Source organism: Epinephelus lanceolatus, chromosome 21, assembly GCF_041903045.1.
Source record: "Epinephelus lanceolatus isolate andai-2023 chromosome 21, ASM4190304v1, whole genome shotgun sequence".
In the NCBI taxonomy this organism is placed as follows: domain Eukaryota; kingdom Metazoa; phylum Chordata; class Actinopteri; order Perciformes; family Serranidae; genus Epinephelus; species Epinephelus lanceolatus.
The window spans coordinates 37,107,069-37,133,464 of NC_135754.1; the positions used below are offsets into that span (position 1 = coordinate 37,107,069).

A 26,396-nucleotide genomic window follows, 5' to 3' on the forward strand; every position below is an offset into this window, starting at 1 on the left:
TGGACGTCATGTCTATTTGACAGGAGGAAGTAGCGACGTTAGAAACAAGCAGCTCGCTTTTTCAAGGGACTAACTGGACAGAAAACACCACTTGTGATGTAAGGCCGCTATTCCACACGCTGAGGAAAGATATGCCTTAATGTATTTCATACGTGAGTATGTGACATGTTTGCTTTTATCTGCGCCTTTGTTTGTTGTTCCGGTCGTTGTCGGCTGTGTTGCTGCAGCCTGCTAGCTTGATTCAGCTCAGGTGAAAAGCTAACACACACAAACGGCTCATTTCTGGCGGTTTGTTTTGCGCACTGCCTCGCGTGCACTTCGTCTAATTTCCAGCCATCATGGGAACAATTTAAATCATTAGCATGCTGTAATTTCACCCCTGACATCAAACCACAGAGCAGGTTAGCGTCAGCTCACAGGCTAACGTTAGCTAGCTGTTAATGGTAACTAGCTAAACGCTGCTCGGACAGGTGCGCCAGGTGTCCGCTGCGGCTCGCGTTGCTTTCAGGACACTTCACGAGCATTGTGATGTTGTCAGTTGTCAACACGGCGTCAGCTCGGTGTGAAGCAGCGGGTGAGTCAGTGGGAGAAGCTCCAGCTGGCTGTAACGTTAGCTGAGGTAGTTTTAAAGCTAATGTTTCATCCAGTGGATCTTTATTCTGCATGCATGCAAGACCAGTTTATTTCTATGGCACATTATTCAGCAACAAAGCAATTCACATAAAAGCGATGCAAAGGAAAAACATTGTAAAAGGATATTTAAAGCATTTCAGCAAAGGACAAGAGCACAGAAAATAAAAGGTGAAAACACACTGAGACAGGTATAAAATACAAGAATAAAAGTTAAAGGTACTGAGTAATAAAAATACAGAAAAATAAAATAGGGATGCACGATATTAGATATTTTGCAGATATCTGATATGCCGATATGTACCAACTCATTTAACTGATAACGATATATCCACTGCTTTCCCCACCTAATTTCAATTCAATTCAATTCAATTCAATTTATAAAGCCCAATATCACAAATCACAATTTGCCTCACAGGGCTTTACAGCATACGACATCCCTCTGTCCTTATGACCCTCGCAGCGGATAAGGAAAAACTCCCCCAAAAAAACCCTTTAACAGGGAAAAAACAGTAGAAACCTCAGGAAGAGCAACTGAGGAGGGATCCCTCTTCCAGGACGGACAGACGTGCAATAGATGTCGTTCAGAACAGATCAGCATAATAAATTAACAGTAATCCGCATGACACAATGAGACAGAGAGAGAGACAGAGAGACAGAGAGACAGAGAGAGATGCAGGTAATGACAGTAGCTTACAACAACATTATTGGAAGTAATAATATTATAGTTATAGTTCTGGCTACTGTGGTACAATATGTTGAAAGTATGTATTAATATCTGGCAGTATACATGTGTGACAATAGTCATATGTGTATAATAACAGTAGAAGTATGACTAATGATGGCAGCAGCAGCAGGAGGCATCTGGCAGGACCACGGCAGCAGCACAACCACACACGTCACGCTGTCCAGGCACCGCTGTGATATGAGTTAATCTGAGAGACAGTGGAGCACAAAGGCTCCGGAGAAGAAGCCGAGTTAGTGACATCCAGAATGGCCGAGTTAGCAAGATGCAGTAATAGAATACGAGAGAGAGAAGGAGAGAAGGTGCCCGGTGTATTATAGGGGGTCCTCCGGCAGACTAGGCCTAAGTCAGCCTAACTAGGGGCTGGTACAGGGCAAGCCTGAGCCAGCCCTAACTATAAGCTTTATCAAAGAGGAAAGTCTTAAGTCTAGTCTTAAATGTGGAGACGGTGTCTGCCTCCCGGACTGTAACAGGAAGATGATTCAACAGGAGAGGAGCCTGATAGCTGAAGGCTCTGGCTCCTGATCTACTTTTGGAGACTTTAGGGACCACGAGTAACCCTGCGTTCTCAGAGCGCAGTGTTCTGGTGGGATGATATGGCACTATGAGCTCCCTTAGATATGATGAAGCTTGACCATTTAGAGCTTTATAAGTTAACAGTAGGATTTTAAATTCAATTCTGGATTTTACAGGGAGCCAGTGCAGAGAAGCTAAAACAGGAGAAATATGATCTCGTTTCTTAGTTCCTGTTAGTACACGTGCTGCTGCATTCTGAATTAGCTGGAGAGTTTTTAAGGACTTACTAGAGCTACCTGATAATAGAGTGTTACAGTAATCCAGCCTTGAGGTAACAAAAGCGTGGACCAGTTTTTCTGCATCTTTTCGGGTCAGGATAGGCCTAATTTGTGACATCGTATTGTGCATGCATACTCATATGGTGATGGCACACCAGCAGATGGAAACATTTAATACTTATCAATGTATGTAGCAAATGTTTGGCATCTTCTGCATTCGATGATCAAATAGTTGCTGATTAATTCCTGTTGATTGACTCATTGACTAACTGTGGCAGCTCTACACCTGTGCTGTAAGAAAATCTGTTGGATGTTTGTTTGTCTTTGCTGTTTACATTACAAAGATCATTGACTAATATCCATGTGTAATTAATCATTACATTACTGGAGAAAAATCCATCAAAGCGACGGTGAAAGTGTTTGAACTTGTTTTTTGTTCCATGAATTAGAGCTCTGCAGGAACACACTGTGTCGGGGCTGCGACTAACCATTGTTTTTATTATCAATTTATCTGCCCGTTATTTTCTCAATGAAATGATTGTCTACTAAGGCTGCACAATTAATGAAATATTATTGAAAGGCTAAGTGCGCAGGAGCTTCCCTTGTTTGAGAAAGGTAAAATGTGTCTCAGCATGCCATAAATGAAGCATTGTGTCTGCAGATCATATTCCAGATGTAAGGGAACATACTTGTTCGGGACAGACCCCAGCAAAAATCACCACATCATCATTTTTTAATATTTTTCATTGCTATCACCATTCCCGCTAGAATCACGATTCATATCACCATAGGTATCAAAATAATAGCAGTGTGCAGCAGCCCTGTTGTCTATGAAATATAAGACCCTGAAAAATGTCTGTTAAAATGTCTCACAGCTCAAATTTATAGATTTAAATTGCTCGCTAAATTCAGGTATTCGAGAAACCAAGCTCTCTGAAACACTGAGTAAATATGAAGCAGATTTGTTGAAAATGATCTCAGAGCATTTGATACAGAAAGAAATGGTGATATTTGTTGGTTAAACCCGTTGTTATTCTGTTCACTGAAGTCTGCGTTTTAAAAAACAGGTCACGTAAACTTCTTTTTTCCCTCTAACTTGCAGGTGAGGCCAGCATTAGGGAGACGAGTTCTCTTCCGTACGTCATCCAGATGAGGCATGCTGGAAGTATGCAGCCCATGTACAGAAGAAATGCTGGAGTCTGGCACCAAACAAGAAGTCTCCTCTACAAGAATCTGCTCATCAAATGGAGGACCAAGCAACAGAGTCTCCAGGTGCTCAGTTTTCAGCTGACTGATATCAATCTGTTTGTTCTGCTGTGTTCACTTTTATCCACCTCACGCCAGTCGCTGTGTTGCTGTGTGTGACATTCATATCCCACAAATTTACCATGGAGCAAAGTCAATATTCAGTTTGAACTGTGGAGCAAAAACATTAGAGTTTTTTCTGATACCATTTATTCCTTGTGACTTCCAATCTGATGCCACTGCATTTAACAAACAGAACAGCTGTATACATCTAACCAGAGGTGGGAGTTGAGTCGAGTCATTGGTCAGGTAAGGCAAGTCACAGCTCAAGTCATACTCACAAACTCATGAAGATAATACAACATAAACTGCACTTAGTGGTGGGATGTAACTAAACATGTGTCCTCAGATACCATGAGTCCTTTCTTCTCCTGCCGTCTACCTCGACTCCACTACATTTACAGCTTAGAAAATAAATTTGCCACTATTTTGATCATCATCTTTATCGTTTTGTAATGCAAAACATTTCATGGTTCCAGCTTCACACTTGTGAGGATTTTTTTGCAGCTTTTTCTTATTGTTAATTGATAATTTTTATGTTGAGGTTTGAGCTGTTGGTTGGACAAAATAACATGATGAAGGCATCACTTTGGGCTCTGGGTCAGTGTGACGCTACCTCTCACTATTTCCACAATTTCAACAAACCAGTCAGTTTATGAAGAAAATAATTGGCGGATTAACCCATAATGAAAATAATTATTAGTCAGTAGTTCAAAATGAGCTCCACCTCAACCAACTACAGCAGTAAGATCCTGCTGCTCCCAAAGATATGTGTCCAATAAACACTTTAATTCATATTCAGTTTCTAGGAGACGCACTGTGAATAAGGAGCAGTCTGATTTTGATGCAAAGACTTGTACATCAGCAGGAATGTAGCACCACATGGAAGTGAAAGCAGTGCTCTGTTTATTTACAAATGAAAGTGCAATAAAAATATTTTTTCCCTTAAATCGTTACATAATTATAAATAAAAATCCTGACAGTCGTTTTGGCCATAACCTTGCAGCCAGACCCTACTGACAACAACAGTAATTTTACCTCACACAACGTGAGAGCTGCTGGTGCACCGCTGCCTCCATCAATAAAAATAATAATGATAATAATCATGCATTTTATTTAAAGGTGCTTTTCAAGGCACTCAAGGACACCTTATAATCACAGTTTAGAAACAAGCAATAAAAAAAATAACAGCAACAACAGGCAAGACAAAATAAAAACCAGGAGACAAAATAGATATCAAGGATGAATCAGATGGCCTATGCCAGTTTAAAAAGATGTGTTTTAAGATGGGATTTGAAGGTGGAGAGAGAGTCAATATTGCGGATATCTTGTGGGAGAGCGTTCCAAAGTCGGGGGACGGAGCAGCTGAAGGCTCTAGCTCCCATGGTGGACAAGCGAGCAGATGGTGTGGCGAGTTGGATAGTGGAAGAGGATCTTAGAGTACGGGAAGGAGTGTGGATATGAAAGAGTTCAGAAAGATACAGTGGGGCTAGGCTATGAAGGGCCTTAAAGGTGAGCAGCAAAATCTTGAAGTCGATACGGTGTTTGACAGGGAGCCAGTGAAGTTGTTGGAACAGGAGTGATGTGCTCTATGGAGGGAGTTCAAGTGATAATGAGTTTGAGAAGGTTGTGTGAAAACCGAGATTTAACGGGCGGGAGAGTGGAAGTTGGCTTGGTGGAAAGATAGAGCTGGGTGTCATCTACGTAGCAATGGAACTGAATGCCAAATTTCCTGAAAATCAGACCGAGAGGTAACCGATAGCTAATGAATAGTAGAGGGCCCAAGACAGAGCCTTGGGGAACACCGCTTGTGACAGGAGAAGAGTTAGTTCAGTTAGTTTGTGTTACTGTGTGACTTTGGTGTTTTAAAGGGTTCGTTCAGCAGCAGCTTCCGTGTTAAGCGGGGTTAAATTACTGTTTTTGTCAGTGGAGTGTGGCTCTGCAGAGAGCGACATAACGGCTTCAGTTCACCGTCAGAAATAGCTGTCTGACAGTGGTGAAAATATTCTAAAAACAGCGTCCACGAAGACTGATATTGATTTTTTTTTTTTTTTTTTTTTTTTTTTTTTTTTGAGGTGGCAGAAAAACCCAGAGGGGAGACTTTCTACACATACTTTCAGTAAAAAATAGTTTCATGTTTTAAATACAACAATAAAACATATGATTAATCAAACATAATGCTTCCATTTGAATTCCTTTAAGGTCATTCTGACATAATAATTATAATTCTGTAATACTGTGAAACTGTGATATGTACTGAGACAGTTATCGTATGGGGAAGATTTTATACTGTTGTACCCATTTTTTGGGGAGTGCACTGTGAATAAGGACCAGTGTAGGTGAGGTGAAATTACTGTTTTTGTCAAAGGAGTGTGGCTCTGCAGAGAGCGACATAATGGCTTCAGTTCACCGTCAGAAATAGCTGTCTGACAGAAAGGTAAAGCGGTGTAAATACAGTGTTCATGAAGAATGTTGATTTTGTCAGGTGTCTAAAATCCATTTTGTTGCTGACTCTGTCTGCAGCAGTACATTAATTGGCTTCTGTGTCCGTACTCCACTCTGTTTCTCCAAACTGGGGGCGTACTGACTCACATCTACTGTAGCTAATACACTGACTATGGAGAAAGACCTCATACAACCTCATTTAAAAATATCTCAACTGTCGCCTTAAGCTCAGGATAACCATTTATCCCGAGTTATTGCTTCGCTTGAGTTCATGCTTCTGTGCAGTGTTGTGTCTCTAATGTTTGGAGGACAAAGTGTTTTCTGAAACAGCACTGAGATAATCTCAGGTGAACCGAATCTCCTGACAGTTTCCCCAGAGGAACTGTGTCCTCTGTGTGGCTTCTCTCTCATCAGCTGTTCCTTTTATGTGTCTGTGTTTGCAGGAGCTGATCCTACCTCTGCTCCTGTTGGGTCTCCTGATTCTCATCAGCACCCTCAATCCTCACGTCTATTATGGAGGCATCAGCACCATGGAGCTGGAGCGTGACGACCACTTCTTCAAGGGCCTGGGCTACACGCCCATCACCAACATCACCAACCACATCATGGAGGAGGTGGCCCAGGAGATGCGTAAGTCACACCTACAGGACAGGACTCTGCTGTTCTTCATAACTGATGTGTGTCAAACAGGACAGTGGCTCAGGAAAGGAAATGAGAAGGTAACAGAACACCAGGTATTTTTGGTTCATGACCTTCTTATTCTCCTGCTCGTGTTTTCAGACCTGCAGGATCGCCTGGAGATGTTTGCCAGTGAGGAGGACCTGGAGAACGCCAGCCTGTACGAGCCCTCCAGCTACGTCGGTGTTGTGTTCATGGACAGCTTGGCCACGTCTTACAGGCTGCGCTTCCCGTACAACCAGCTGCCCTTACCCAGCGACTACACAGAATCCATCGGTACATTTTTTATTTTACCTCCTTCATATATACATAAAATATGTCTTAACTATTTGTAGATTTTATTTTTAAAAAAAGGATTAAGTTTCTTGTTTCAGGTGATCAGAATGTTGAGAATTGGGTTTTAGATTTTGGATTCTTTTCTGCATCGTCACATAACCTTTTAAGAGAAGACAGTGCTGCATCTGAGATCTGCACAGACCTGATGCTGTTGTCATTGTGTTTGTTCTCCTCCAGCCAACTGTTTCACCAGCTCGGTGAACTGCAGAGCAGCTAATTACTGGTACTCTGGCTTCATCCGCCTCCAGTCTCTGATCGATGCAGCCATCATTCAGGTGAGACGGGCCAGAGATCAGGACGGTGTTCTCCAGTGTGAATCCACTCCAGTGCGAGTGTTGCTCAGGAGAAGTTTTTATACAGCAAAGAAAATGTTTTCAGTACAGAGAAAAAGGTGTTGGTTCCTGCTTTTTAAAGGGATAGTTGCTGACTCACATCTGCTGTATGTAAGCATGTATTTAGGTTTTGTACCTCATACAACCCCACTTCAAAAAAATCCACACTGTCCCTTTACCTCAGAGGATTTACTGCTTTTCTTTTTTATATCGTTGTATCTCATCAGGCTTCTTTGTCGGTCAGACCAAACAATGAGTTTAAAAATTGTCACCGTGGACCTCCAGATCTCAATTCAATTCAATTCAATTCAGCTTTATCTAAAGTGTAAAATCACCATAAACATGGTCTCGAAACACTTTACAGTTCACATAGACAAAATACATTAGAAAAATACAATTTACAGATAAAAAAAATACAATTTACAAATAAGCACAATTATTTACAAAGAAAAAAAAAAAATTAAAAAATACAATAAAAAAAAAAGTGCTATCAAGTTGTGCCACATGCTTGGGAAAATAAATAGGTTTTTAGTCTTGATTTAAAGATGTCAACAGATTCAGCATCCCTTAGTGGTTGGGGGAGCCGGTTCCAGAGAAGTGGGGCACGGTGGGAAAATGCTCTACCACCTACTGATTTTTTGTGAACTTTGGGGACTGTGAGGTAGTTACCATTTTGTGAACGGAGAGCACGTGCTGGAACGTATGGAGTGATTAGTTCGGATAAGTATGGGAGTGCTAGGCCATGAAGAGATTTGTAGGTGAGTAAAAGCAGCTTGAAGTCTGATCTGGACTGGATCGGGAGCCAGTGGAGTGTGATTAAAGCTGGGGTTATGTGCTCATATTTCCTGGTTTTGGTAAGTATCCTGGCTGCTGCATTTTGAACAAGTTGTAATTTGTTTGTGCTGCGCTGCGGTAGGCCAGAGAGGAGGATATTGCAATAATCTAGTCTAGATGAAACAAAGGCGTGAACTAGGATTTCTGCATCTGAGGTATTTGACATGATTTTTGGACATTGTTAAGACTTACCAGCTAATAGAACACACAGTTGATAATCTATAATGGATATAATCATTCCTCACAGTCCTGGTTTGATGGTGTTTATGGTCCGTCTGTACAGATGCAGACGAAGCGCTCAGTGTGGAGCGAGATGGACCTGAAGGTCGTCATGATGGGTCAGCCAGGCTCCGTGGAGGTGCAGAAATTCCCCCACGCCCTCATCTCAATCTACCTGGTCCTGGCCTTCACACCCTTCGTCACCTTCCTCATCGTCAACGTGGCAGCTGAGAAGGAGCATCGCCTCAAAGACACCATGACCATGATGGGGCTGTATGACACCGCTTTCTGGTGAGGGAGAGGAGCGCGTCAGTCGCTGTAGATAAATAATCAGCAGGAACCTGCTTTCTGTTTGCACGCTTTAAGTCTTTGTGTCGTACAACAGGTTGTCGTGGGGCCTCCTGTACGCCGCTCTGGTGACCACCATGTCCATTCTGATGTCCATCATCGCCACGTATACGGCCCTGTTCCCTAACAGCGACTTCTTCGTTATCTTCTTCCTCATCTTCCTCTATGGAATATCATCAGTGAGTAGAGCTGTGACAGAGAGGAAGCATAAACCTCCACAGATGTGTTGCTCTGGTTAAACGCTCACAAGACACATTCATATCATATTATTTACCCCCAGTTAGGGCTGCAATGGTATGAGACTTTCCAGTTACTGCTAAGGAATCAGCACTACAAGTATGATATTTTCTAAAATTGTTGCTAATTTTTAAAGGGGATTTTTTTTCCCAGTGTTCCCAGTAAAGTTTAACTGGAGGTTTTAACTACAGCGTTGTTTAGTTTAGTGCTCTCAGTACAAACAGCTCCAATGATGGGACTCAGTAAAATATTGATCCTTTTCCCTCCTCCCGTCTCCCTCTGTCGTCTTTCGCTCTTCTCTCATCCCACAGATCTTTTTCTCCTTCATGCTGACTCCGTTATTCAAGAAGCCAAAGTTTGCCAGCACCGTGGGCTCCATGCTGACAGTGGTGTTTGGCTGCCTGTCACTGTTCACCGTGCTGATGAAGGACTTCCCTCAGCCACTCGTCTGGCTTCTCTGCCTGCTCTCCCCCAGCGCCTTCTCCATCGGGATAGCTCAGGTAACAAACACACTCACACTGAGCTCCACTGGTTATTCTCTAGGACAGAGAAGCAAAGTCGCACCATGGGACCTAGTATCAGAAAAAATATGTTCAGTAGAGACAAATAATTTTTGATCCTAAGTCCTAAGATAAGTTTGCGAGTTAGGAAAGTCGTAGTTTGTCCTAAAACTGTTGAAGTATAAGACTGAAAAACTTACTACTACTACTTACTACTTAAAGGCCAGTTCACATTACACGATTTTCACCCTGATTTTGCGTCGCAGAGACTATCGTAATCTTTTGAGTGTTCATACCTGGCGACGTGTGTTTCTGTCAGCGAGAGTCTCACCAACTGCGTTACGACCTGTGTGTGCACACCACAAGATTTCTCCACCGAGCCCTCGCCGACAGAGCCCCAGATAACGCGGTGACGTCACCAAACTTGGAGACGACACATCGTAAAGGCATGGATATTCTTCCCAGTGTTGAATCAGATCTGCCTCCAGGGCCTGGGTCCAAACACAACGCGCTCCCCATGATCCTGTGGACGACGCCATTGTTGATGTTGCTTGCCAGCTTGTCAGTGTTGCCAGATCTTGGGAGAGAAACAAGCAACCAGGGCTATGGAAACAAGCCCAAAAGAAGCGACTAGACCTGGCAACCCTGCGGCTTGTCCTCCTCACATTTCTTCCGTCCTCCTGCGTGCTGATGTGGGACGTATCCCGCCTCTCATTGGCTGATGCTCTTTGTCAGTCATGTCACACTTCTCCAGTTTTCTAGCATGCCAGATATCCAGTCCCAGTCACAGACAAGGGGGCGACTTGCTCGTAGACTTGTTCACACATGAGGACTTGTCGTGGCAGACTATCTGCTGACTCACCTCCGACCCAAGGTGGCTCTCAAGATCCTCTGCGACGTCAAAATCGCGGTGAAAATTGTGTAATGTGAACTAGGCTTAAATTGCCTTAAAAGAGGTCACACGCTTTCTGTCTGTCTGAAGCTACGATGTCTGTGTGTTTGGTACAGGATTTATTTCTAGAAGAACAGGTGTTAGTCATTCAACTTGACCCACATGCCTTCAAGCTTTGATTGTTGCCGTAGTAATTGACATTAAAATCAGTTTTTAAATGCTCCATTTATATTTATGCATCACTCCAGAAATTCTATAAAATAAGAAATAGTTATCCGACATTATTCATTTCGCATCAACATCAGGGTGGGGCGACTCATCGACATGATCGACGTCATCGATTAAACTGAAATAACTTTGTATTGTTTGGATACACATATAGGAGCCGTGCAGTTATTTAAGATATGAAACACATGATCTGTAATCTGTGTGTGTGCCTGTGTGTGTTTGTCAGGTGGTTTACCTGGAGGCTCAGGGAGACGGGGCTGTGTTTTCCTCCCTGGCCAACGGCCCTCATCCTCTTTACGTTCCCCTGCTCATGCTGGTGTTGGACTGCATCCTCTACCTTCTGTTGGCCATTTACCTGGACCAGGTACTGCCTGGTGAGTACACACACACACACTGCATACGCCAATATCATTTACTACTAACGAAGTCTGCTTCAATGTTAGAGGTGTGACGGTGCGCATGAGTTCAGTGCGAGTTCAGTATGGCGGGAAAAGCCCAGTCATCAGGATCTGTTAGTTTTCATGTCTTTAGAATAGGGCTGTCAGGTGATTTTAAAAATGAATCTAATTAATTACCTGCTCTGTGATTAATTAATCTAAACCAACCTTTATAAGTTCTGCAGCACCAGACAAGTTTCCCCGTGGCATCACTGCACTTTAACCTCTCATTGTTTGAGTGTTCTTACGATATGTAATTCATTTTGTCTGCAATGCAGGGGAGTTTGGGATGAGGAGGTCCTTGGTGTACTTCCTGAAGCCGTCCTATTGGTCCAAACGCAGAAAGCGCTACGTTGAAGTGAGCTCAGTGTACGACACGGAGGTGAAAGGCGCTCCTGGTGGGGACGAGTGTGTCGAGCCGGTTTCACCTGAGTTCAGAGGGAAAGAAGCCATCCGGTAAAAGTCTCAGCTTGCATGTGAATGTCAGTTAGATGTTTATTTCTGTTGTAATAAATGCAGCTTGTTACATTTCTGGATAAGGTATTACAGTTTTTTATGATGGATGCCTTTGTAGCATCATTAGATATTACTGCTGTTTTATCAAAGTGTGCACAAAGTATCTAAAGTGTTCATTCATAGTATGAGCTCTGTGATTGTGAAGCATGAGGAGAGGAGTGATGCTTTGAGAGTGTCCAGTAGAAATCAGAGTCAGGCTCCTGGTCCTGGTCCTGGCTGAGGAGAGCCTGTGGGAGCTGCTCTTCAGTCTGACGCCTCTGAAAAATGTTTTCTGCTTCTTGTCTGGCAGCATCAATAACATCCAGAAAGTGTACAAGGAGAAGGACAACGTGGTGGAGGCTCTGAGAGGTGAGTCCTCAACACTCTTTAGCACAAAGGCTTCTCAGTTAGCACCTGTTGTGATGTCATCGATATCATCTGCTCATTTTACACAGTCAGGAACAGAAGAAGCTGCCACCCCCTTTCTTTTTTCACTTTTGGCCATAAAAGATAAAAACATCACATAAATATTAAGTGCAGTAAAGACTTTATTCTGACTCCACTAACACATATTAAACAGCACATGGGATCAGTTAACCTTCAGGGCTTTCTGACAGAGAGACCCACATGATGAATGTCAGTGCTGAAACAGAACGGTGTTCAGCCCTACTGTGTGTCTGCTCTCCTCCACTCCTCCTTCAGGTTTGACGTTCGACATCTACGAGGGTCAGATCACGGCTCTGCTGGGACACAGTGGGGCAGGAAAGTCCACTCTCATGAACATCCTGTGCGGCATCTGCCCGCCCACCAACGGCTCGGCCACCATCTACGGCTCCCCCGTGGCAGAGATCGCAGACGGGTCAGAGATGAAGCAGCTGGTGGGGATTTGCCCTCAGTTCAACATCATCTTTGACGTGCTCACTGTGGAGGAGCACCTCAGGATATTTGCTGCCATCAAAGGGATCCCGCCGTCAGACATCGACGCTGAGGTAACGAGACGATCTGAACACTTTAAAAGTCTCTTGTCTGTAGCTGGGTTGTTTCACAGCCTTTGTTGTGAACTGTTTAGTCTGAAAGTATTTAAATGCATGAACATAAATCATCTTGAGTTATCAGTCAGGGTTCAGAGGCTTTTTTTTAATTGCACTTTGACCGTTAACAAAAACTCTGTTACTGGTCTGACCTTTCTAATTTCAGACGGCTTATTCAGAAATGCAGCGTGAGATTGAGGGACTGTTTATTCACTTTGATAGGTTACCAAAGTGCTGAAGGATCTGGACCTGGAGAAGATCATGACTGCTCAGGCAAAGAATCTGAGTGGAGGCCAAAAGAGGAAGCTCTCCGTGGGCATCGCCATTCTCGGAGATCCTAAGGTACCTGAGGCTCAAGGGCTCTCACTATTAATAGTTTAATGTGTTTTGTGTGTATCCTGGTCTCACACTGGAAAGTCTTTGGCATTATCAGTCTCTCTTTTAGCAGTATAACATCATCGTGGGTCCATTTTCTGAGCCGTTTGCATCATGTTTGTTCCTGTCAGATCCTGCTCCTGGACGAGCCCACAGCAGGCATGGACCCCTGCTCCAGACACCAGGTGTGGTCACTGCTGAAGAGCCGCAGAGCCGGCAGGGTCACCGTCCTCAGCACGCACTACATGGATGAGGCTGACATTCTAGCTGGTATGAACTCTCTCTGTTCCATAAAGTCCAGTTCAGTTACAGATCAGAAGTACAGGGAGTTGTTGACTAGAGATTATACGCCGTCTCATGGTGGTCACTTCCTGTCAACGTTACAGATCAGAACTACAGAGAGTTGTTGACTAGAGATGATACGCCGTCTCATGGTGGTCACTTCCTGTCAACGTTACAGATCAGAAGCACAGAGAGTTGTTGACTAGAGATGATACGCCGTCTCATGGTGGTCACTTCCTGTCAATGTTACAGATCAGAACTACAGAGAGTTGTTGACTAGAGATGATACGCTGTCTCATGGTGGTCACTTCCTGTCAACGTTACAGATCAGAAGCACAGAGTTGTTGACTAGAGATGATACGCCGTCTCATGGTGGTCACTTCCTGTCAACGTTACAGATCAGAAGTACAGAGAGTCGTTGACTAGAGATGATACGCCGTCTCACGGTGGTCACTTCCTGTCAACGTTACAGATCAGAAGCACAGAGAGTTGTTGACTAGAGATGATACGCCGTCTCACGGTGGTCACTTCCTGTCAACGTTACAGATCAGAAGCACAGAGAGTCGTTGACTAGAGATGATACACCGTCTCATGGTGGTCACTTCCTGTCAACGTTACAGATCAGAAGCACAGAGAGTCGTTGACTAGAGATGATACGCCGTCTCACGGTGGTCACTTGGTGTGAACCGGCAGGTTTTACAACACTGCAGAACGGTGCATTGCAAGTAGTTGGTTGTTTCAACTCATCTCGTTGCGAATCTTTGGTCTGAACTGGGCTTTACATACACTGACCCACAGACACCAAAACCATGAGGCTATCTACTTAAACAACTTGAAATTTCCAACTGGGAACTTAGGAATTCCCACTTCCCAGTGCAAATGGAACGCACCACAAGTAATAAAGATTTCAAAAGAAGTGCAGCAGTGTATTTCAGGCCTACATCGGGAAGGTCAGAGCGCGTTAAAGGTCAAAGTGAAGATGAATTTTTAGCTTTTTTTTTTTAATAACGTTAGTGAGCTGGCTGATATCTACATAAGTGCCAACTTCACCCTCCATGTTTTTTTATGCCTCCGTGCCGACAGCAGCTGTGGCCGGAGGCATTATAATTTCGGGTTGTCTGTGTTTGTTCCGTCTGTCCCATCCTTGTGAACGCGATATCTTAAGAATGCCTCGATGGAATTTCTTCAAATTGGGCACAAATATCTACTTGGACCCAGTGATGATTTTTTTAGATTTTGGTGGTCGAGGATCAAATGTCAAGGTCAACATGACCTTTCATCATCTCATCATTGTGAAGGCAGTATCTCAAGAACAACTTGAGGAAATTTCTTCAAATTTGGCACAAACATCTTCTTGGACTTAGTGATGAACTGATTAGATTTTGGTGGTCAAAGTTCAAGGTCAGTGTCACCTCATCTGTCTCATTCTTGTGAACACGATATCTCTATAATACCTTGAGGGAATTTGGCACAAACGTTCACTTGACCTGAGGAATAAACTGATTAAAACTTGTTTGTCAAAGGTCAGTGTGACCTCACAAAACATGTTTTTGGCCATAACTCAAGAATTCATTCACTAATTCTGACAAAACTTCTCACTAATGTCTAACAGGATAAAATAATGAAGGTCAAAAGGTCAAAGGTCATCTTGACTGTGACATCATGTTTTAACGTCATATCTCAGGAACAGAAGGGGAGACATTTGGTCAGATACTGAATTGGTGACTCTAATCTTGAAACTGTGCTGATTGTATAGATCTTCTGTGTGTGAAGCATCCATGTTTTCACTGACATGGATGGAGACTGTCAGAGACACTGGACTGGTGGGCGGAGTCATACAACCACAAGGTGGTAATTCTAGTTTTACTTTTACAGTTGACATTGTTCATGTCAGCATCTGATGTGTGACTGCTGATGGCTGAACTCTGAAGTTGTTTGCAGCCAGCTGCAGTTTCAGAATCACAGACACAGATGTTATTTTTATTTCTCCAGATCGTAAAGCTGTGATCTCTCAAGGACAGCTCAAATGTGTTGGCTCCTCTCTGTATCTCAAGGTTAAGTGTGGCGTTGGATATCATCTCAGGCAAGTAGATTTTGCTTCCCTGGTGTAGTTTATTGTTTCAGCTGTCGACTACTGAAAACTCAAAGAACAGTAAACCATTTTTGGATATTTAAAAATCCTGCTGGCCCATTATCAGATCATTCTGTAAATGACCTGATGAATAAATTAAAGAATCATTCAGTGTTTTTATGTTGTTGTTTTTTTGCTACGACTTATTGAGGGTTTGTTTTCTAACTTAGTTTTTTTCCTCCCCTGCAGGATGTCTATCAATGAGAGATGTGAAGCCGAAAAAATCACCTCACTGGTCAAGCAACACGTTTCCAAAGCAAAGCTGTCTCGACAACACGAGGCAGAGTTAACATTCACTCTGCCTTTTGAGAGCATGGACACGTTTCCAGGTCAGATCTGGTTATTTATACGGCGCCCTTTAATAACAAACTGAAACAATACTGAACCAGCAGGAAGTGCTGATTAACTTGTCTGTCACAGGCCTGTTCTCAGAGCTCGACCATCAACCCAATCTGGGAGTTATCAACTATGGGGTTTCCATGACAACACTGGAGGATGTATTCCTTCGTTTGGAGGCGGAGGCTGAAGTGGACCAGGCTGGTGAGTGTGTTACCAAAGCAGCGTTCTCCCTCCCCGACTCCCTTATTAAACTGTACATCTGTGTGTGTTTGTTTCGTGTCTTCAGACTACAGTGTGTTTAATCGGGAGCAGGCGGAGGACGAATGTGACAACGCCTCTCTGGACGATACTGACCAGCGGCTGCTAACGTTCTCAGACAGCAAGTCAGACATCGTGTCGGGTCACGCTCTGTGGCGGCAGCAGTTCAGCACCGTGGCCTGGCTGCACATGCTCAACATGCGCAGGGAGAGGAAGGCCTTCGTCTACACGTGAGTGTTCATGGAGATGGCTTAAATAACTTACTTTACAGTACCACTACCAGAACCCTGAAGAGTACTTCATTTCATACCTTCTTCTTTTACTTCATTTGATACACGTCATGTGAATAGAGTTATGTTTAGTACAGCGATACTGTCAAACATTTCGGTGGCATCTCTGCACACTGAACTGCCGACTCCATAAGTACATTGTACTCGACTTCACCTCACCACAGACTGTTTGGGTTGTAGCTGCTGCTGAAGTGAGCCAATCACACTTTGCAGCAAACGCATGCAGTGATTGGCTGCACCTAAAACCATGCTAGAGTCATTTTTTTCTACATCTGGGTACAAAAAGGATTGAATGCAGGTTTGAGTGGAGAAGTTTTGATGCTTCTTAACACTGGGTTATTTTAGTTGATACCATATGAGGTACTGAGTACCAATACCCGGCAGTCCTAGTGTACAGAGACAAAAATGATTCGAAAATCCTTTGCGTGGATCACGTTAATAAGTTACTCTCGTTGGCGTTTAGCTCGGGCTTTTGTTGCACTTGCAGTGCTGTGGTGAGACCACTGTCTCTGTTCTGCCTGCGATGAAACATCATGCGCCACAGACGACAGCAAAACACAAGAGACTTACACTGAGCTGAAACAAGTTCTCATAACTGCAGTAAATAACAAAAATAAACATTGTGATTTGCTGTTGTTTATGGCGGGCTGCAGAGTGGAGGAGAGGCAGAGTTGGAGAGTTGATGACAGCTGCACCCAGCGCTGCTGAGCATGAAACCTTTGCCAGTAAAACACATGTGTGACAGCTGACATAAAACAAAGCAGTAGATCGGATCTTTGAGATCAGATCACGACATCACCAGTTCCATCCTTAACCTGAACTTTTGTGTTAAAGCGAAACTTACCTTTCTGGAAATTTCATGCTTTTCTTTGTGGAGGTTAAAATGCTATTAATAAGCTGATGGCACACTAAAATGTAAGTGAATTCCACCAGAGATTAAAAACTCATATACCATTCTCTATATGGTTCTAAGAAAACTCAGACTGAGCGTCCTGTCTGTCTTCCCCACGTGGAGGCCTCCGACTGACATAACCGCTCGCATAAGCTACGTCCGTCATAGTCGTAATGAGGACGTAATGGAGGAGGGGGGAGTAGGCCTTTGGAGGGTGGCGGGAGTTGTGAATGTTCAAATTTTTTCTAAGTACTGTGTGAATTGCAAGGTGGTGGCTTTAATGAGACATTGTCCCTTCCTTCCATTCATCCTGTCTGTCCTCTCCGTCTACCTTCCCCTGCAGCCTGGCCTTGTTCCTGGTGTTTGTGGCCGCGGTGCTCGTCCTGTCTCTGGCCACAGGAAACATCCAGATTCACTCCCCAGACCGTCAGTTTCTGCCCATTTACCTTCTCAAAAGGAACCAGTCGCCGCGGAGATACGCCACCAGCCTCCTGGTTCAGAACTCCTCAGGTGAGTCTGCAGGAGGTTTTCTGAAGGATGAGACTTTGTCCTGTGACCTGGGAGGAAACTGGATGATGTTTAGCGTCAGGATGTCGGCTGTTACCTGATCTGGTGTTAGATTCTGTTTTGAAGTTAAGTTCAGGTTTTTGTTATAATGCTGTGTGTCCTCAGTGAGACCTCAGATCTCCTTCCTGTCAGAAAGTGCTGCATGCTGTAAATATTGTGATGGTCCACAGACTGCTGTACAGCTGTTAGATTACACCATAAACGACAATCGATGAGATCTGTCTGTCCCGTGGGTGCAATTCTAACTGACCTCCTCGATGATGATGACCCTCTGAATATCCTTTTACTCTCATTTCCTCCATTTTGAACTCCTCACAGTGCTGTTTTCTCACATGTGGCTCATCAGTGTGTTTTTTTTCTCGTGCCAACAGGCTCTGATATTTCTGACTTCGTCCACAACCTGGAGTCTCAGGACATCAAAGTGGACATGATGAAACACAGCGACTACATGGCCGCGGCTCCTCACAGCGCCGCCATCAACGTTACAGGATCCAGCAAGGTCACTTCATGTTTTTCTTTAATGCTTTATTTGTAGTGTTTTTACAAATTGTGAAAAAAATTAGTTCAAATTAAAACACAAACAAACAAATAAGAAAATTGTCCTGTCGCTCAAAAGCTGTTCATCCCTGTGACATAGTGACTCGCTCTCGACATCGCTCCTCTTGAGTCCTTATCCTGTGGGTTAACAGTTCCTTATCATATACACTCACTGGCCACTTTATTAGGTACACCTTGCTGGTACCAGGTTGGATCCCCTTTTTAATTCTTGGTGTCACAGATTCAACAAGGTGCTGGAAACATTCCTCAGAGATGTTGGTCCATATTGACATGATGACATCACACAGTTGATCCATGCTGAGAATCTCCCGTTCCAGCACATCCCAAAGGTGCTCTATTGGACTGAGATCTGTTGACTGTGGAGGCCATTGGAGTACAGTGAACTCATTGTCATGTTTGAGATGATGTGAGCTTTGTGACATGGTGCATTATCCTGCTGGAAGTAGTCATCAGAAGATGGGTACACTGTGGTCATAAAGGGATGGACACGCTCAGCAACAATACTCAGGTAGGCTGTGGTGTTTAAACCATGCTCAGTTGGTACTAAGAAAATCTCCCCCACACCATTACACCACCAGCAGCAGCCTGAAGCGTTGATACAAGGCAGGATGGATCCATGCTTCCATCTGAATGTGGTTTTTCCAATCTTCTATTGTCCAGTTTTGGTGAGAAAACCCGTGTGAATTGTAGCCTCAGTTTCCTGTTGTTAGCTGACAGGAGTGGCACCTGGTGTGGTCTTCTGCTGCTGTAGCCCATCTGCTTCAAGGTTGGACAAGGTGTTGTTACTTCAGAGATGCTCTTCTGCACACCTTGGTTGGAACCAGTGCTTATTTGACTTCCTGTTGCCTTTCTATCATCTTGAACCAGTCTGGCCATTCTCCTCTGACCTCTGGCATCAACAAGGCATTTTGGCTCACTGGATATTTTCTCTTTTTGGGACCATCCTCTGTAAACCCTAGAGATGGTTGTGCTGAAAATCCCAGTAAATACTCAGACCAGCCCGTCTGGCACCAACAACCATGCCACGTTCAAAGTCACTTCAATCACCTTTCTTCATCATTCTGATGCTCTGTGTGAACTTCAGCAGCTCGTCTTCACCGTGTCTACATGACTAAATGTTAATGAGCTGCTCCATTCATCTTGTGTTGGTGGCTCTGCCTTGTGCCATCTCTTCGTGATGGCCTTTTTACAGGCTGCCAACAAGATTTTCAGAAGGAGTCTGTCTTCTCTTAACACAACTCCTGCCTTATTGCCTGAATACATTTCTGTGCATGATCAAAGTATATCGCAGCATTTACCAGAAACTGTACTGTTTATGATTTGAGGCTGTAATTCTAGTTAGATTTCAGATATCTGATGGAACTGGAGATAAAACATCAGACGAGTGCTCAGCTCTCCTGCAGCACCTCCACCTACAGTTATGGTGTTAGTGGTGTTTCAGATGAAGGGCCCTTTGTTTGAGGGCCGTGGAGTCCTCCAACTGAGAGCCTGACTGTATATTTAGATGGAGTGGAGTTCACCTGTCGATGTGCGTCTCTCTAACACCGTCTTTTCTGTCTGTCCACAGGGTTTCAGATACAGTGTTGCGTTCAACAGCACCACAGTTCACTCCTTGCCTATGGCGGTCAATATACTGAGCAACGCTCTTCTGAGGGGTCTGAATGGCAGCGGACAGATCAGAACGTGGACCAAACCATTTGATTATGTGAGTGTTTGACAGATGACACACATCCTGTTTTCTTTTGTGATTTAAAGATATTAAATGTTCCTATTGTGACATTTCTCAGCAAATCCCAGATGCCACGTCCTACGCTCTGGTGTACATAGAGGCCATCATACTGGGAATGCTGGCAGCTGGAATGCCTGCATATTTTGCAATGGACCACACTCGAGACAGAGAGGTGATCACTCACTCCCAGTGGTCATGATGCAAATGATCATTTGGACACACAGTTCTCCTGCAGTGTCGCGTTACTGCTGGCTTTTCACCATCTCACCATCCTGATTAGATATTAATGTAATAATACAGGAAATGTTTTTTGTCTCCTGCAGATCAAGTGTCGCTCAACACTGCGTATCTCCGGTCTGGTGCCGTCGGCCTACTGGTGTGGCCAGGCAGCCGTGGACATCCCCTTCTACTACCTCATCCTCTCCTGCATGACCATCATCCTCTTCTCCTTCCACACTGGAAACCTGCTCACCTCCAGCAACCTCACCGCTGTGGTCCGTACATGCATACCTTACACAGAATTATTATGTGTACCCCTCCTCGTCCACACACTGTGGACAACCATATCTTAATTTCTGCAAAGAGACCTGCCTCTCTGCTCGTCTGTTTGACTTAACTAGATATAACTTTCAGGGAGAGCACCTGTGACAAAATGCTCAGTCGAGCCTCAGAAACATTCCAAGATCAAACATATAATACATGATGTGATTAATATTCTTTTCTGGTGATATATGTATGAGAAATACATGTTTCTATTGAGTCACTCTTCATGACCTCAAACCTCTCTCAGGTCCTGTGTATCGTCGGCTTTGGTCCAGCCATGATCCTCTTCACCTACGTGTTTTCTTTTGGCTTCGCTCGAGTCCAAAGCAACAGGGATTTCTTCTCTGTCATCTCCATGATGGTGAGACGGGATGCCTTGTTTATACGTGTGAAAATAAAGGTGTAACCACCCTCTAAAATGTGAACTGCAAACAGCACAATAAGTGTGTTCATTGATGTTAAAACCTGTGATCGCACTGCCTAAAATAAAAAGTAAACTGGCTTCTAACAGCTTCACATTCACACCATTTTATGACTTATCTTTGATTCATCTAATCATGTTTTAGACCATTAGAGCCACATGAAAGAGTTTCACCGTCTAACTGTGTGTTACGCCTCAGGTGTGTGTGGTGTCAGCGTCACTGGTTCAGTTGTCATTTGTGAATGACAACCCTGGACTGACCAGAAACCTGCACAACATCTTGTGTTTCTTCAACCCTCTGTACCCCCTCATGGGCTGCCTCAACTGCATCACCAAGGTACGAGCTCCACAGGGCAACCAGTCGCTTCCTTCAGCTGTTTCTCTGTCTGCTTTTTAGGGGACCTCCTATGTTTTTCCTTGATTTTGGTCATATATGCTGTGCTCAAAAAAATCAAGGGAACACTTAAATCACACGTGAAATCTTCGTACACAGCCCTGGATTCCTCCTGGTGCAGTGGGCCCTAGTGTGTACGGGCTCAGCCTGCCTGTATGACCTCCTGACAACATCTGGGCATACCTAAATGGACAGATTGATATCCCTGAAGTTTAACTGACTTGGTGTTAGACTGAGACCATCATGTGTTCAGGGTTCAGGGTGTTTTCTCTGTGAAGATGTGAAAGCTCCAGCTGCTGTGTGAGCAGCAGCCTCATCACTGATATTTTCTCTTCGTCTTCAGGCGACCTTCCTCCCCTCTCTGTACGAGGAGAACTTCCTGTGGAAAAACCTGCTCATTGCGGTCATAGCTGTATGTATATAACTATAAAGAAATGTCGGTCCAAACATCGCTGTGCTCAGTGAACACAGAGTGTAAAAACATGTGTTTAGTCCTTAAAATGTGTGTGTTTGTGCTCAGCCGTATATGCAGTGCATCCTGCTGCTCTGCCTGCTGCGCTGGCTGGAGATCCATTACGGAGGCAAAACAGTGAAAAGCGATCAGTTCTGCAGGTAAAGATCAGATTTCAGGTCATAACTCAGATTACACACTGACGCTGCACTTTTTTTTTAACATGGAGGTTTTACTTGTATTTCACATGAACACTTGAAGCTTCTCAGTCTGACACTCGTCTCAGTTCAGTTTTAATGGTGGAAGATCTCTTTGCGTTTACAGGATCTCGTCCAAGTCGAAGCCCAAAGTGGAGAAAAACCCAGAAGAAGGGCTGAATGAGGATGAGGATGTTCAGATGGAGAAGGCCAGAGTGAAGGAGGCCCTCACCTGCCAGTCCTGTGAGGAGGTGAGGGAAGGATGCCGACATAAGGAGCTGTTGAACTTCGTCTGTCAGATGTCAGTGGGTGTTAGTGGGGTTTTTGTCCAGTGAGAAAGGAGCTTTACTTTCTGGGATGCACAGGTCTTTGTGCCTTTATTTCAACTAAATTCCTGATCATCTCTGCTTCATATTCTCTTATAATTAAGATAAACACACACAAGTTATACATTGATTATTTAAATAACCCTTTTTCCTTTAACAAAAGTTGTGCTCGTGAGCCTCAATCTGCAGGATTCCTTTTTATTCATTGTATGTTTTCGCCCCCTGACCATCACGAGGTATCTGCTGATCACAGTTAATGTCGTCTCTCCTGTCCATGTAGAAGCCGGCTGTGGTTGTGAGTAACCTGAGGAAACAGTACAAAGGCAGAAGAGAAGGATTTTCTCTCAACAAGAGGAGGAAAGTGGCCACAAAGAACGTCTCTTTCTGTGTTCGCAAAGGTTTGTTCCGTCTGTCTGCTGAGTGGACTTGTACTTTAATGTCCTGGTTGCCAAACCTGGTGTGTTAAACTGCTCTGACCCTCGAGGAAACTGGTGACAAATGTTCAGCCACAGTGTTTGTTTCAGGAAAAATAAAACTGCTGTTTCCTCAGGTGAAGTTCTCGGACTGTTGGGCCCCAACGGAGCAGGAAAGAGCACCATCATGCACATGTTGTCAGGTGACACTGACCCCACTGCAGGACAGGTACTGCTCAGATTAAACTCTCCATGTCTCTCACTAGGTTTTCAGCAGTACACCAGTTTCAGAGTGGTCTAAAAATGAACGGTTATCATTTCATGTTCATTTGCTTATCTACAATATTGAGAAAAACATGCCACCTGACAGAGAATCCTCGACTGCCTGTCAGACTGTCTACACATACACCCATTAAAAAATGGTTTTAAGTTTTGCCCGGCAGCCCCCTCACCCTGACATCCCTCCATTTAATGCATGTGTAGGTCCTGTTTGTACATGTGTGTATATTTCAGGCCTGTGTGCGTATGACACCAGAGTGAAAAAAATCCCAGGATTGAATCCAAGAAGATTAATAAAGTTTTCTTCTTCTTTTTTTAAATCCGTGACCGTAATTGTACTGTAGAAATCTCACACTGTTGCAGATAGTTTTGCTCCAAAATTGCCGTACATTTAAAAATAAATACGACCTCATGTTGCGTCACTCACTTTTACACACCTACTCCAAAATTTTCATCTGTCATTGAAGTTTTCAGAACACGTTTAATTATTAATTTCTTAGCAATCATTGGAATTACTCTAAAATATAATCTGAATTTGTAATTTTATAATTCCTCGTGTTGAACAAATAATTTGTCGCCAGTAAAAGAAAGATGTTTTTCTCTTTTCTTGGTCCACGTGCTCTCGACCACTCGTAAAATTTTCTGTTACCTGACAGGGGAGCAAAACTAAGAAATATACAATATAGAAATACAAAAGTTTGTATACCCCTCGCTGCATGAGGACCAGTCCTGTCAACCATTAGCACCGGCCAAATGCTGCTCAAATATGCTGCTAGATTTGTTTCACTTACCAGCCAAAAAAATAATGGTCATCTGTCGCGTGGCTGGTAGAATTTAAAATCCACCAGTCACAGTGGCAGGTGGTCACCGGCTCACTGACCGTCTGTTGTCTTCGTCCAGGTGCTGATGGGGGACTACAGCACAGAGTTTCGTCCGGTGGACAGTCCCGTGGAACATGTGGGCTACTGTCCTCAGGTGAACCCTCTGTGGCCCAGGATCACTCTGCAGGAGCACCTGGAGATCTACGCCGCCATCAAGGGCCTGAAAGGACAGGACGTACCAGGGATCATCAAACGGTGAGACGACACTAAGTTTTGTACGGTGGACACTCACAGGTGATGGTGTAGTGTGACAGGTACGCCTCCCTCCTCCAGAGAGTTCCCAGATATTACTGATTCTTCCGATCTGTAAATGAGGACCACCTGTAGTGTGATTGTCAGCGTCTGGGTGGACAATAACAGGGAGTCAAACATGTGACATTTTGAAAGCTGTTTATGAATTCAGTAAATGTAACTTTATTGACAGTATTTTAATGTTCCACCTGCTGACTACAGGGAGAACCTGGTTTACACCACCTGTGTTTCGTAATGATGGAGAAGATCTGAGATGATCTGTGATGAGATGTGAGAGCTGCTGACAGCTGTGTTGTGACTGTTGTTGTTGTCAGTGTGGTGAACGCTCTGGAGCTGAAGGACCACCTGAACAAACAAGCCAAGACCCTGTCAGCGGGACTCAAGAGGAAGGTGAGAAGACGTTCACCATTCTAATCTATACAAAGACACTCAGCTGTCAGCATGTACACAAAGACACAGGATCTTAGAGAACCCACTGGACGTTAAATTAAATAACTGGACACACTTTGCAAACAAAGAAACATTAAACATGGACTCCACTGTTGTCTGTCTGCAGCTGTGCTTCGCCCTGAGTATGATCGGGAATCCTCAGATCGTCCTGCTGGATGAGCCGTCATCAGGGATGGACCCCAAATCCAAACAGCGCATGTGGTGAGACTTTAGAACAGTGACATCCTGCAGCGTCTCCTGATTCTGCTGTGTTTAATGTGACATTTGTCATCAAAGGACACGTTAGATTATTTTCATTATACATTTATTTAAACTATTAAAAATTAAGATCATTTAAAATAATTCAGTTCAGTTAAAAAGATCTAATGTTACTTGAGGAATGTTTTGATTGAGATCTCACAGCTCAATATTTTAACTTCATATACATTTTTTTTTCTATAAAATCCTATTTCTCAGTCAGTTCAGGGACAATTTATGAATTTGCCGTGAGGACACTTGACGTCTCTGTCCCATCTAAAGCATCTGACCTCTGTCTGTGTAGGAGAGCCATACGTGCTGCCTTCAAGAACCGCCAGCGGGGAGCCGTCCTCACCACACACTACATGGAGGAGGCCGAAGCCGTGTGTGACCGCGTAGCCATCATGGTGTCCGGCCAGCTGAGGTCAGCACTCACGGCGGCGTGTCTTTCTTTGACGGGACTTGTTCAGGTGTCTGGATCTCTCAAAGCTCCGTCTGTCTTTCAGGTGTATCGGCTCCATCCAACATTTAAAAGGGAAGTACGGTCGAGGTTACAGTTTGGAGGTGAAACTCCGAGAGGAGCTGACGGGGCTCCAGCAGGTGGCGCTGCTGCACAAAGAGATCCTCCGCATCTTTCCTCACGCCGCCCGGCAGGAGAGGTGAGACCCAGTCCCATTAGAGGTGTCAGTGAGTACAAATTAATGTCACATGAGCTGCCAGAAAGTCACTTTTGAAGATCCTGTGATCTTTAAAAGGAGAAAAAAGACAAGAAAAAGAGGAAGTAACGAGAAGGAAGAGGAACACTGTTTGATTTGTTTTGCTGCAGTACCGCGAGTGGCCACTGGGAAACATTGGCTGCAAGGCTGAGCAGCATTTCTGGGGTTCTGTTTTATCCTCATAAAGATTTATTAGCAACACATTTCTTTTCCTCTGGTTCTGTTAAAGTAGGAAATGTATCAGTTGTTAACCTAACTTTCAAAATAAAATCACCAGTAAAACACACAAGATGTTAAAGTGTCTGGCTGATGGTTTCTCTGCAGCTTTGCTACTCTGATGGTTTACAAGATCCCCATGGAGGACGTCAAGTCACTGGCCAAGTCTTTCTCTCAGTTAGAGAGTGGTGAGTCACACACACACACACACACACACACACACACTGCTGACTCAGTCCCTGTATTATTTCACCTGATTTAATCTCTGTTTCTCTTCAGCAAAACAAACGTTCAACTTTGAAGAGTACAACTTCTCCCAGTCGACCTTGGAGCAGGTACGAAGCTCACAAACAGCTCAGAGCCACAGGTCACTGTGCTGCCGCTCCCCGATGTCTCATCCTCCTCCTCTGCTCCGTCTCTCCGTCCTGCAGGTCTTCATGGAGTTTGCCAAGGAGCAGGAGAACGAGGAGGACGAGGTCGGCTCGCTCAGCACAACTTTCCAGTGGCAGCGTCTGCGGCAGGACGGCTCCGCCCCCGTCAACCACACAGACAGCATCGTGCACCAGCTTTGAACTCCAGCCAAGAGGGAGCAGGCTGGTGACTGACCAGGACCGACCTGCCGGGCCTCAGCGCCTGACGGCTCACGCCAGCACTCGCCCCCGCTCCACGCAAACCGACGCCCACCGCCGTTAAGTGAATGGGACAGAGCTGTG

The 26,396-nt window shown here is 44.3% G+C and overlaps 1 protein-coding gene across 2 annotated transcripts; it reads left to right on the forward strand.

The window, feature by feature from the left end:
• Positions 1 to 8: 8 nt before the first annotated feature.
• Positions 9 to 26,396, forward strand: abca5 (ATP-binding cassette, sub-family A (ABC1), member 5). Of its 2 annotated transcripts, none has more exons than XM_033611252.2 (38): positions 9 to 98; positions 3,272 to 3,441; positions 6,363 to 6,549; positions 6,700 to 6,873; positions 7,111 to 7,208; positions 8,383 to 8,609; positions 8,704 to 8,845; positions 9,215 to 9,403; positions 10,750 to 10,897; positions 11,239 to 11,416; positions 11,766 to 11,824; positions 12,158 to 12,444; positions 12,709 to 12,828; positions 12,993 to 13,131; positions 15,136 to 15,226; positions 15,464 to 15,603; positions 15,695 to 15,814; positions 15,900 to 16,101; positions 17,397 to 17,563; positions 17,992 to 18,119; positions 19,746 to 19,883; positions 19,966 to 20,079; positions 20,231 to 20,401; positions 20,698 to 20,811; positions 21,071 to 21,208; positions 21,609 to 21,677; positions 21,786 to 21,877; positions 22,041 to 22,164; positions 22,520 to 22,637; positions 22,790 to 22,881; positions 23,832 to 24,007; positions 24,379 to 24,454; positions 24,621 to 24,715; positions 25,056 to 25,175; positions 25,258 to 25,410; positions 25,792 to 25,871; positions 25,963 to 26,018; positions 26,115 to 26,396. In XM_033611252.2, the coding sequence occupies exons 2-38, from the start codon at positions 3,319 to 3,321 to the stop codon at positions 26,253 to 26,255; spliced, it is 4,986 nt and encodes a 1,661-aa protein (XP_033467143.2). In that variant the 5' UTR covers positions 9 to 98; positions 3,272 to 3,318; the 3' UTR covers positions 26,256 to 26,396. The 2 variants fall into 2 exon arrangements, with proteins under 2 accessions (XP_033467143.2, XP_033467142.2); XM_033611251.2 differs by having other exon boundaries at positions 17 to 152.